General features: G+C 38.3%; 1 protein-coding gene and 1 long non-coding RNA gene across 6 annotated transcripts in view; one reads left to right on the forward strand and one right to left on the reverse strand.

The window, feature by feature from the left end:
- Window positions 1-2,631, reverse strand: part of TMEM161B (transmembrane protein 161B) — a 69,647-nt gene extending 67,016 nt beyond the window's left edge. For 3 of the 5 annotated variants that reach the window (XM_055312823.1, XM_055312826.1, XM_055312825.1), the window contains exon 1: window positions 2,534-2,631. In XM_055312823.1, coding sequence (XP_055168798.1) covers window positions 2,534-2,536 — 3 coding nt within the window. In that variant the 5' untranslated portion in view covers window positions 2,537-2,631. Of the gene's footprint in view, window positions 1-2,478 lie in introns of all 5 variants that reach the window. The other 2 variants (XM_055312824.1, XM_055312827.1) reach the window with 2 other exon arrangements.
- A 108-nt stretch (window positions 2,632-2,739) lies between these two features.
- Window positions 2,740-4,531, forward strand: LOC129501651 (uncharacterized). The gene is made up of 2 exons (XR_008662775.1): window positions 2,740-2,879; window positions 3,071-4,531. It is a non-coding gene; the product is annotated as an uncharacterized LOC129501651 (long non-coding RNA).
- Window positions 4,532-13,519: the final 8,988 nt, after the last annotated feature.

Consider the following 13,519-nt stretch of genomic DNA (forward strand, 5'->3'; position numbering starts at 1 on the left):
AGTTTTAAGAATCTTTAAAATCTTTAAAATAAGTAAATAATATAGAAGTCTCAAGACCTTGTTTTCCATTCTGAAGTAGTACTTCAGACAGTAGTGAAATACTTCCCCAAACATATGGACAAAGATCCCAAAGATTTCTACATGATGTATTTAAAAAAAAAAAAAAAAAAAAAGATAAAACAAATGAAACTTGAAAAATCAAAAAGATAAAGAAAAAAGGTGGAGACTAAATTTTATTTCATCAGAAACATATACCTATTCTGAAAAAGGTCCTAAAGTCATAGAATCAGAAATGTGAGAGTTAGATGGTGTTTTCATCTTCATCAAGCCGTACTTTTCTTATCTAGGAGGAAACTGGAACCCTTTCCTAAGGTAAGTGATTTTGCCAAATCCTATCACTAATAATGGACAGAATGTGGGTCTTCTGAGTTCAAGTACTATGTGCTTTGCACATCATTAGGTCCAAGCAATGCAAAAGTCCTTAATTTAACCAACCTGTAATCAAAATAAATTCAACCCCTCACTTCATTTAATGGCTAAACCCCATCTTTTGATATATTCCAAACACTTTGACCAAACTTGCCTTTACAGACATCAATTTCATGATCGGAAACACTAAAGTAAAGTAAATTAACACAGAAATGTAAGCAATACCAGAACAGATTCAACTACCTGGCTGGTAGTTGGTGACATTCTCCTAAGTGACATTTTGAGAAATCGCATGAGTTTACCTTAACCTAAAACAAAATTACAAGTTTTGAGTCTTCCTCTTACAGAATACTGGGAATAAATTCACATTCAGCTTCTTTGTGGCTATTTTAAATTTAAGGATTGTTATTGTATTTTTTATTTAACTTTTCAGAGCAAGAAGTCCAAAATTGAGCTTAAATTTAAGTGGAGATCTGAGTTTTAGTCCAGGCTATGCCAAACTATTATTACCTTGGGTAAACTGATGCTTATTTCTAGTCCTCAGATTCTTCCTTTATGTAAAATTAGGGTGGTGGGGAAGTAGAGGTAGAGAGGCTACCTCTTTGGCTCCTTCTCATTCTCCTATTCCCTATCTTTGTCTCCACTGATACAAAAGGGGGGGGGGAACCTCTTAATGAATACAGAGTGTTATTATTCACTGAGGTTAAACACCCACCCAGTGCCCAAAAGTGTCATAGGTTACATTAGCTGGTAGACTGCACCAGAAACCACATTTTTAAGCTCTTTCCTTTCACAGTTAAGTTTCTCAAAGTCATTGAGAAGTCCAACATCAAACACAACAGCTGAACAATGTCAACATTTGGTCCTGGAAAAGCATGGTGCACTGAGACTAAATTCCAAGACAGACTGCCCTCCGGATGAGAACCTGAAATCTCTTATATAGTCAAATAATTGACCATGTTGAACTTTACCAGACCCCTGTGATCTTGGAAAACAGCAAAGGTTTTAAGAAATGCCTCCCACCCCCTTTTGTGTTCTGGAAAGGGGCTTACTGCAATGAACCACCAGCCCCCATAGGACTTAGGGAAAAACTCAAAGACGTCCCACTTGTTTACCTATGACAAGGTCAAGGACAAAGCCCGCAACTTCCCATTCTCTGTTTCATCAGTGACCGGCTGAATGGCATGTCCCCGTAAATTAACTGGAACAAAATATCTGTTACTCAAATTCTGGTTGAGATCATCCTTCCCCAGGTTCCTGAACTTTGGCCGCCCTGGGTTTGAAGCTGTCAGTTTAACACAGCCCCTCCTCAGAACCGGCTGGACAGAGGGTAACACAATCTCTGACCTACTAGTCAACCGGTACTTCCCTTTCATCGCACCTCCCCACACACCTGGGCTCTTTCTAGGATTGTTTAACTCCTCCCTAAAGAGAGAGGAAAAAAAACACACACACACACACACACATTTTCTTGCTTAACTTTCGAGACCCTTGCGAATCTTACGGTTAGCGCATTCTTTCTATCTGCCCCAGCATTTGCGATATTCCTTACCAAATAAAAATCTCTCCTTATGAATGAAGCCTGAATTTTTCATTGGACAGACGGACACCCTTCCCGATTTCCAATGGGCTGAGCGTGCAAGGCAAGCCGACTTGGCCCTCTCTTTGAGTGACAGGTGCTGACCCTCTACGAAGGGATACGTTGTGACCACCTGGAGAAGCTAAAGGGATTTATTTCTAAGATCTTAAGTGCCCGGCTACTGCCGAGCAGCCGAAGGAAGAGGGAGGGGCGGCGACCGGGGAGCCCGGCAAGGTCAACTCCGGGACCACCTGGCGCCGCGCGCCGCACGCAGTGAATGGGCCACGGACCCTCGGCCGCCTACTCCGTAGCGCAGGCGGGCCCCAAGGCTGGGCGGGGCGGCTGCCGCTGCCTCGGGCGCCCAGGAGCCCCGGGGCGGGGGAGGGGGGCGGCCCCCGCGGCTCAGCCCACCGCCCCAGCCCGCTCCATCCTCAGCTGGGCACCCGACGGGCCACCTTCCCAGGACTGACCTCCTGGCCCCTTGCTCCCCACTGCTGTTCCTCCAGCCTTCACAGGAAGACTCACCATGGCGCCGCGGACAGGTCCTGGAGTCCCCGGGACCGTCCTGGACCTTCCCTCCCCACCCCGCCGCCCGGAGCCTCTTAAAACAACGCGAGGGACAGAGTTTTCCGGCTGTGACGGAAGTTCGGCCCGCGCGGGACAGGAAGTCCCGCCCCTCTCTCCTGAACGCCGGCGACCCCACGCCACGCAGAGGTGAGGAGACGCAGGACGTCCTCTCCTGCCACTTCCGTGGGTGCTGAGGGTAGAGGCTGGGGGCGGCGCCGACCTTGAGAGCGCGCGAGGGAGGCGCAGGCGCAGCACAGGTAGATGGGCGGGCGGCGCCCGGTGCAGCGCCAGTGAGGAGCCGGAGGTAGGCTGCGTGGCTGGGTCCCGAGTGCATCCTCGCCGTGGGGGGGGATGGGGGCGCAGGTTGATGACGGGGGCGGGGGGCGACCCCGCAGTGACGGAGGAAACCACGGGCCGTGCCCGGGCAGCTGGGACTACAGTCATCAATTGCTCCAGCTGAGCCACGCCCTTTCTTGTTACCTTTTCCTTTTGCAGGCTGCCCCTTCTTGGAGCCTTGCCGGATCTCCGCAGACCTGGCTGTCCCTGTGTCGTCCTTTCACCTGCCTTAGTGTGCCCTGCAGCTCTCCCCTTCCGCAGGGCAGTGGAATTTGATCGTGAGACGTCTCTTCACTGTTCCCGCAGACCAGTGGAAACCAGAAGAACACGGAGCAAGAGCAGAGAAACCAGGACAGTTCTGCCTACTTAAGACATTCCAGTATGGACGGTTTCCTTTTATTTAAAAAAAAAAAAAAAACTATATAGATCATCGGCTGGGAAAAAAGTGAAACTCCTTTGCACCCCTTAAATTTGTGTTGTCGGGTTTCCCCTCCCCCCCCAAAAAAAAATCTGTGCGCTTCAACTCTGTGCCTTTTTATGTGGTCATAAGGCACAGTCCTGGAGGCGTGCTTGAAGTGGATATACAGAAAACCTTGAACCCAGAATCTAGTCTCGCAACTTGGGGATCCGTGCTTAAGACGTGGCTGTATCTACAATTTCATTTATAGGATCTCCTTTTGCCGCTGTCTAGTTTTGCCCCAAAGGTGGAATTGGGAAGGTAAAGTAGGAGACTTCCCAAGAAGTCAAAAGTTTGGGCAGGCAGCGGGGGCTAGAGGTGTTGTTGCACCCTGCTTGTCAGGGTACCTGGAGAGCATGGCAGCCAATCCACGAGTGGTCGCAGGGCCCTTGGAACCACTTCTGAGCCATCCGCAAAGAAGCATCCATAAGGCAAATTGTTTTATAATAGAAAAGGGGCTAGAGACTGAGTGTATGAGTTGTTTTTGACTCTTAAATTTTCTCTTGGGGAGAGATGAATAATGTGACAGACTAGAGAAAGGACCTTGGAAGCAGCAGGCGGTGGGGTGGGGCTGGGAGATAGTTTGTGAGACAGACCTGCTGAGAATCCATCCAGAACTTCCCCGAGGGTCCTACCTCTGCTGGATAGGGACGACGCTGTAAATAGCCCCAGGGCATCTGCAGATGCTAAGCGTGGTAGAGAAGGACTGGAGTCGTTCTGCTTGTGTATCTGCGGGAAGCAGCTGCTATCCTTGAGGAAGAAAAGGTGGAGAAGGAACCTGGCTATCAGTCTGTCAGTGACAACACACTGTGTGAAGTCTTACTCTTTCATTTCTGACACTTTGGTTCTTACATCCGTCCTAAACCTGGCAGCCTCCTTGAGGTTCACAAAGCCTCTCCTCCATGTGACAGTAAGACAGGAATTATCAGGGTGGAATCCATTCCTGCCAGAGTAAAACCACGAAAGGAAATCACAGCCCGTATTTGTTACCTGCTTATGATTTTTAAAAGATCATGGGGTTCCTTATTTGGCATTTGACAAGTTGAAAATAACCCTCCGTTAATATCCTTTAATATTCCAGTTTCTGTTACAGTATGAAAAATCTGTTACAAGTGACGTTTTTTTAAAAAGATTAAAATGTATACCATGTATGTTTAAAGGCAGCATCTCCCGGTCTTTTTTTTTTTTTAAATCCCATAGGATATTTTATAATATTTTTACTTTCTACATGTGTTGTAGTTGAGGGATTTACCTATTTGTGTTCCCTAAAGTAGATGAGAGTCTTTGACAGAGATTCAAAGAAATGGGAAAATTATGAAAGGGAATAAAAAATGTGCATGATAGAAATTAGGAAGAAATTCAGTAGTCTTGCAAGGGAATCAGGAGTCCAATCATTGGTAAAGGTTTTGGCTGCTTATTATTAGGGCTTTGTTTTGAGTTGCAATGTCCTGAGTGAGAACTGTTCTCAAATACATAAGAACACCAGCAAAAAGTTACATCCTCCTTCAACACCCACACTGACCTGGAACACTTTCAGTCTTTAACACCTATCACTGTTTCAAAGGCCAGCTCCATATTCTTTGCAAAATGTTTACCTGATTAACTCCCCTTCTGAGAAATTTCCATTACTCTTGCTTTTCTTTAGTAAATACGATTATTATGTCCTTATATGATGTCTTTATACTTTCCTCCTAATATATATGGTTTTCCTTATAGTTTAGACATAAGTGCCTGGAAAGCTGGGACCTTCTTTTTGTGTTGACTACCTCCCCCTTAAGAAATACCATTTAAATGAATGTTATGGACAAAGTCACTTCAGTTACGTTGCTCTTAAAATGCTTTATGGACCAACCAAAGGAAAAAAAAAATGCTTTCTGAACAAAAATGTTAGTTGCAGCAATATTTAATAATGGTTAAAAAAATAGGAACTATCATTAGGAATAAGAGATTGGTCAAATTCTATCATGTATACTTAGTGGGATATTATTTACCTTTTTTTTTTAAAGTTATTAGTCTTTCTAATGGAAAAAGTTTGTCTTCCAAGTGAAAAGAGTAGGCTACAAAGTTGTGACCAGTATGATTGCTTTGATTTGGAAAAAAAAAAAAAATCCTAAACATAGAACAAAGTTAAAAAAGGAAGTTACCAAAATACATCAATCACCATTCCTAGAACTACCTTCTAAACCTTTCTGTAAGGGAGTAATTTCAAAATTTTTCTTTTATTTAAGAATGGATAAAAGGAGCTTCTTTCTTTCCTAAAACTATGCCTCTCTATAATTCTCATCTTACTAATTTGGGAAAAACAAAAGAAAAATGCTCTTCAGAAGTACATTGCAACCCTTTAATAATTCAGTAGCTTTCCTCTGAAACTTTATTTATATATTACCAAAGTTGCATCTAGGATCACACCACATACCTAATTAATTACAGGAACTACTGCAAATTTTACACAAAGTATACTCTGCACATTTTCAAAGATCGTTAACATATATAAACGGGATCTTAGTTTCATGTGATACCTTTTGCTACTCGGAGAGTCTTTAAACAGCCAACAAGAGCAATAAACAAAATCATAATACCTAACTGCTTAAAAACTAAGTTAACTTTTTCATTCATTAAATACTAAGTATCTATTGTGTTTCAGTCACTGTTCTAGACTTGGAGAAATAATGGTAAATAGTCCCTAGACACTTAGTCCCTACTATGAGGGAATTTACATTTCAGTGGTAATAGACCATAAATAAAAACATAAGGTAGTAATAGTGCTAGGCAAGCAATTAAAATAGATGGCTTTTAGATGAGGTGACTGAGGAAAGCTTCTAAGAAAGCACCATTTAAGCTCCTATTTGACAGGAAAATCCAGCTTTTCAAAAATTGAGGAAACCATGCTTGCAGAGGGGACAGTAGTACAAAACCTTGAGGCATGAACTAATATGGAATATTTTAGGAACCAAAGAAGCCTAACTGTTGGGAGCATGGTGACTAAGAAAAGAGTAAGTTTAGGGAGTATGAAGGGGCTAAGTCATATTGGCATTGAAAGCCAGGAAAAGATTTGGATTTTATTCTGAGTGTGATGAGAAAGGCATTTTAACCTGAGAAGTGGGATGAGATCATATATTTTTTAAATCTACTCTGATAGTATTTTTTTAATTGAAGTGTTTAATCCACTTACATGTAACACAGTTACTAATATGCTTAGATTTGAATCTATTAAGATAGCATTTGGTCTTTATTTGTCCTATGTCTCTTATGTCAATTTTGTCCTTTTTTTGCATTCTTTTAGGTTGATTAATTTTTTACTTCTATTTCCTTCACCCCATCAGCTTGAGAGTTAAATATTCTTTTAGTAATTTGTATTGTGCCTCTCCCATCTGTTGGATGGTACAACAACCTGAGAACACATCAACTATATTTACCAACCCCCCTCATGTTACATACATAGTGTATACTTAAGGTCTCCAATTCCTAAATACATCATTTTTACACAATTACTCTGCATTTATATTTATTCAACCATTTACCTGTCTCTTGCACTTTATGACCCTGAGTTTCTGAGCCTCTATCTAGGATCATTATTTCTTCTTCCTAAAGAACATGCTTTAGTATTTCTTTTTATAAATATCTGCTGCTAATAAAGTCAATTTTTGTATCCTGAAACTTTATTTCACTCTCATTTTCAAAAAACATGTTTACTGAATTAGCTATTTTATCATTTTGAAGATACAGTCCATTGCTTCCAGCTTCCGTAATTTTTTTGAGAAATAATGTCAGTTTTATTTTTGCCCCTTTAAAAGTTATCTCTTTTTTCTCTGGCTGCTTTTAAGCCAGAAGCAGTTTTATTATGATCTAACTAATGTTTTGGATTTTGTTTGTTTTCTTTCTGAGGTTTGTAATGCTTCTTGAATCTGGGATATAATGTTCTCATGCTATTTTGAAAAATTCCCAGTTCTTCTACTGCTTCTCCACCATTCTTTCCTCTTCTCCTCTTCTGGTACTCAAATGTATGTTAGATCATTTCACATTATCCCTTATGTATCCATTCATTTGCCTCTCATGGTTCATTCTGGATAATTCTTACCTTTCTTTGAGTTCACTGCTTCCTTTTGAATAGTCTCTCACCTGTTAAACCTATCTGTTGAACCATTTATTTCAGTTATTACTTTTTTGGTTGTTGTCAGTGTGGGCATTTATGTTTGTTTCTGTTTTATGGTTTCTAGTTGTCTACCAGTTATCTATTTCAATCTGATCTTTTATTTTTCTCAAACACATTAAGCATGATTATTTAAAACCTGTGTCTAACTATGGGGTCTGCTATTATCTGAAGATCCTTTGTTTCTTCTTGTGGTTGTTTATCATATTGTCTCATTTACTTATGTATGTCTCATATATATTTTTTAAGTTTAATTATTTATTTATTTATTTGAGTAACCTCTACACGCAATGTGGGACTTGAACTCACAACCCCAGAACAAGAATCACATGTTCCTCTGATTGAGCCAGCTAGATGCCCCTATTACTTGTATTTTTTATATTACTTATGTTATTTTTATTTATAACATTTTGTTAAGTTATGTTGTTATTTTTAATTGAATGCCAACTATTATGGGAAGAAATTATACTCTGAGGTCTACAATGATATTTTCTGCAGAAAGAATTTATGTTTCCTGGCTGGGGTTTTAGGTACTAGTAAGCTAAAATTACTGTAATCAAGTCAGAGATTGAGATGATTAGACTCTGAGCAGGTCTTCTAGTTCATACGGGGTATAGATTTTTGGGGTCTCAACTTGAAGTCTGTAGAGTTTACCAGAGCAGGCTCTGAACTCCAGTTTTTGCCTTTCTAACTCCAGTCGGAAGTGCTATTCAAGCTCTGTTCAGGCTATCTTCTCAGGAATCAGCAAATACCTCAAAAGAAAATCTGTCATGAATGCTAGATTCATCTTTTTTTTCCCCAGATTTTCCACTGCCTCATTAGCTCTCTAATGCTGTCAGATGTTTGTTTTATATTTTGTTCAGCTTTTCTAGTTGTTTCCAGAAGGAGGACTATTCTAAATTATCAAGTCCCTCATTACAAAAAGTAGAAATAAAAAATATTTTAAGTACACATGAATCACAAAATTTAATCATTAAAAACTTAAATTTTCAAAGAATTGATATTAGATATTTTCTAATCACAATATGATTAGTTTTATAGAAATCAGTAGCAAAAATCTAGGAAACCATATATCTGAAAAACTCATTCTCATGTAAGCTGGACCAAATTCATAGGATTCTCAACAAAAAATAGAAAATATGTATTCAGAACTGAACAATAACAGAACTACTACATATTAACACCTATAGAATGTAACTAAAACAGTACTTACAAGGAAATTGGGAACTTCAAATATTAAATTAAGGAAGACTGAAAATTAGAGATTAATAATCTGCCCTATGCCTGAGGGATTAATTAGGAAAAGAGTGTTGGAAATAAAAATGAATAAAACAAAAAGCAAATATTCAATACAGAGAGGCAACAAAGTCAGAGGTTTTACCTTTTAATGATAATATTGACAAATTTTCGACAAGATTACCCAAGAAGAAGCAGACACAATATTAGGAACGAAAATGGGGGGTGGGGGTGGAGAATCCCTGAGTGGCTCAGTGGTTTAGCACCTGCCTTTGGCCCCGGGCATGGTCCTAGAGTCCCGGGATCAAGTCCCACATCAGGCTCCCTGTGTGGAGCTTGCTTCTCCCTCTGCCTGTGTCTCTGCCTCTCTCTTTCTCTGTGTCTCTCATGAATAAATAAATAAAAATCTTTAAAAAAAAAAGAAAATGGGGACATTATTACAAATGCTATAGAGATTCAGAAGATATCATGAACAATTTTATCATAATAAATGGTAACATATAATTGCAGTAGATGCTTCCCAGAAAAATGTAACTTTTCAAAAGTTATTCAAGAATAGAAAATATGAATGATCTGATTACTATGTAAGAGATTGAATTAGTAGAAATTTTTCAAAAAAGAAAACATTGCCCAGAAAAAGACTTTAAAAAAAATTAACATAGACACAGATAAAACCTTTGACAAATTAGAATAAAACCTATAACAAATATATTTAACAATGAACTTTTTGAAACAGTCCTTTAGAATCAGGAAAAAGTACCATATTGGAGATCCCAGCCAGCATTGTATGACAGTAAAAACAAAAGATAAAAAGATTGAAAATGAAGAAGAAACAATTTACAGATAAATTTTAAAATAAGACTTTATAATGATTCTGGATATAATATTAATATATAAAAGTAAAGTGTGTTTCTCTCCAGCAGAAATGAACTGTTATAAAATGATTTTTAAAAAGATATCATTTATCATATCATTTTGAAAATATGAATTACATAGGAATAAATTTAAAAATTTAAATGTTTTCCTTTAAGGGAAAAAAATCACAAAACATTATTAAAAGACATCAAAGAATGTCTAATAAGAAAAAAATACTTTACTCAAGTATTTAGAGACTCTAGTGTTAAGATGGCAAATCTCCCCTACAATGAAAGCAATTGCATTAATAATACCAGCTGAGTTTTTCCAGAAACTTGACAAGCTAATTCTGAAGTTTCTATGAAAAAGCAAAGGATCAAGAATTTCAATATACTCCAGAAGCAGAAGATTTAATATGGAGAGAGTTAACTTGTCAGCAAAAATTATTATAAAATGATACTAGTTAGGTTTCATAATAGCCAAAAGGTGGAAACAACACAAATGTCTATCAGCTTACCAAAGGATAAACAAAATGTGGTATATCCATACAGTGGAATATAATTTGACTATAGAAAAGAAATGAAATACTGATACCTGCTATAACATGGATGAACCTTGCAAATATTATGCTAAGTGAAAGAAGCCAGTCATAAAAGACCACATTTATGATTCCATTCATATGACATTTCTGTAATAGGAAATCTATAGGAATCTATAGAAGGAAATCTATAGAAGACATTAGTACTTGCTTAGGGATGGTGAGGTTTAGGGAGATGGGAACACAGGGTTGTAATAGATAAAGGAAATGGGGTTTCTTTTTGAGGTGATGAAAATGTTCTGAAATTAACTATGGTGATTGTGAATATCATATCTGTGAATATCCTAAAAAGCATCCCATCTTAACACTTTAAATGGGTGAACTGTATGGCATATGGATTATATCTCAATAAATCTGTTAAAAGTACAGTAATTAGGATAGTGTGATTTTATATTAGGAATGGAAAAATTATTTATACTGGAATATAAGTCTAGAAAGAGATGTACTTTTATAAGGAATCTTAATTTAAGACAGATGGCATTGTAGGCCAGCAGGAAAAGCAAGAGCACTTCAATAAATGGTGCCAGATATCTGTACAGAAGAAAATGAAATTGGAACTCCCTATTTAACACCATACAGAAAAATCAGTTCAAGGTAAATTAAAGTTTAAATGTGAAGGGAAATTTTTTTAAACCTTCAGAAGATAAGATAGCAAGATTATGATCTTGTGGTAGGGAAATGCAAACTCAATAAAGAAAGAAGAATTATATTCAAATGCATTAAAAACCTCTGTTTAAAAGACACTATAAGCTTTTGGAGTGGCAGTTGATTTCAGTTAGGCACAGGAATGTAGATGAGCCTGGAACATTTATTTTTTTCAAGGCACCAGGTAAGCCATTCTAGAATCATGTCAAATGGATTCAGGAGATAACTGAAAAGTATTCCACTGGCCAAAGATAGGACAATTTGCCTGTCAACAAGGACTCACTGACTTACAGAAATCTTGATATCCCCCTGAACACAGATTGGAACACATCAAAAACAGTGGATTGGAACATCTAAAATTATGAAATGTCTTTAAGTCGAGTTCATAAATCCATGAATTCAGTTTTGTTAGTAAAACTACAAGAAGCATCTGCTTGGTCAACATTGGAGGATGCTCTGAAATGAATTCATTGTTTTGAAAACCAATTTTAAAAAGTATCATAAAATTAAGCATTTGTCCTGCCTTTTTTAAGTGCACTGTACCACAGGTAACCAAATAGTAAATGAAGTGAAGCTTCTCTATATACATGTATTAAATTAGGAAATTGTCATTTTGAGATTCCTAATGAATAAATAAATTTGTTGTGCAGCATGATGTACATGGAAGCTTCTACATGATGAACAAGGAAGCTTTATGTGCCTCTTAATGGAAAAATATGTCATCGCCAACTAAAAAATCTTGACAAAATTGAACCTGATTCTGGGAAATATAGAGAACATGTTAAACACCATGGTTATATGATTAGGAATATCCAGTCTATAGAAAATCATAGGACAAAATAGTTTTAACAAATATGTTGCAGGAGAAAGAGAGGAGAGAGGAAATTGTAGATTAAAAGAGACTTATTTAAAAGACATATATAGAAGTGCCTGGGTGGTACAGTTGGTTGAACCACTGACTCTTGTTTTCACCTCAGATCGTGGTCTCAGGATCATGAGAACAAGTCCCACATCGAGCTCTATGCTCAGTAAGGAGTCTGCTTGAGACTCTCTCTCTCTTTTCTGTGCCTCCACTTTGCCTACACACATGCTCTCTTTCTCTCTAAATAAATAAATAAACAAACAAACAAATAAATAAATAACTCTTTTTTAAAAGATAGATAAATAGAAGACATATAAACTGCTACCTGGCTGACTCAATCAGGAAAGCAAATGACTTAAATCTCAAGGTCATGAGTCAAGCCCCATGGTGGGCATGGAGCATGGTTAAAAATAAGATAAAACAACAACAAAAAAAGGACATACAAAGTAGGACAGTTGGCTGGGTCAGTTGGTAAAGCATATAACTTTTGATCTTAGCGTCATGAGTTTAAGCATTTTGAGCACAGAGCTTACTTAAATAAAATAAGACATATAAAGCAGTATGTGAATTTCTATTAGTTATCTACTGCTTCACAACAAAGACTTAACAGCTTAAAACTGAAAATACTTATAATTTCTAAGGGTCAGGAATCCACGAATGGCTTGGGTAGGCATTCTGGCCCAGAGTTTCTCATGAGTTTGCAGTCAAGGTATTGACTAAGCTGCAGTCTTCTGAAGGCTTGACTGGTGATAGAAGATCCACTTCCAAGATGGTTCACTCACAGGGCTGCCTAAGGGTCCTCACAGCATGGCACTTGGCATTTCCCAGAGCAAGTGATCCAAGAAAGAGACAGAAGCCAAAGCCACTTAAAATGATATACCATTACCTCTCCTATATTCTATTAATCCTACAAATGATCCCTGATGCAGTGTGGGAGGGAACTATCACAATCTGGGCTCCAGAGATTCATTCTTCCAATATTCAAAATACACTCATCCTCTCCCAAAGCTCCCTAAAACTCTCATCCCAGGGATGCCTGGGTGGCTCAGCAGTTGGGCATCTGCCTTTAGCTCAGGGCATGATCCCATGATCCCAGGATCAAGTCCCACATTGGGCTCTCTGCATGGACCCTGATTCTCCCTCTGCCTCTTTTTCTGTGTCTCTCATGAGTAAATAAAATCTAGAAAGAAAGAAAGAAAGAAAGAAAGAAAGAAAGAAAGAAAGAAAGAAAGAAAGAAAGAAAAGAAAAGAAAAGAAAACCTCTCATCCCATTACAGCATTAGCTCAAATCCTAGAAATATGAATCAAGCTCAGGTGTGAATGAGGTTTTTCGGGTATACTTCCTTAAGCACAGCTCCTTAACTGGAGTTCCTCTTGATATAAAGACCTATAAAGACACACAGTATCTGCTTCCACACACCTAATGTAACATGGGTAGGATAACTACTATCCTATACTATAGATGTGTATTCAAAGGGAGGAAAATTAGGATACAGTGGACAGAAATTAAGAAATCCACCTGGGAACAGGTTAGCAGTTCCTCAATCAAGGCCTGAGAATAATTTTCCATAACTCTTCACTCTGCCTTCTGGTCTCTCGCTGAGTTATCCTTCTTTGTCCATATTTGTAGCTCTATGTTGTTTGCTTGCTTTCTGCCTGTAGAAAGTTGGATATCCAAAACTCTCGTTTCATTTAGTATTATGTTCCTTCAGTATCGGCTGGCAAACAGCATGGTAATATAATTCTCTTTAAAAAGTCTTTTTTTAAAGAGTATATTCTGCTAATATAATTCTCTTATAAGCTTT

The sequence above is a fragment of the Nyctereutes procyonoides genome, unplaced genomic scaffold (genome assembly GCF_905146905.1).
Source record: "Nyctereutes procyonoides isolate TBG_1078 unplaced genomic scaffold, NYPRO_anot_genome, whole genome shotgun sequence".
Classification (NCBI taxonomy): domain Eukaryota; kingdom Metazoa; phylum Chordata; class Mammalia; order Carnivora; family Canidae; genus Nyctereutes; species Nyctereutes procyonoides.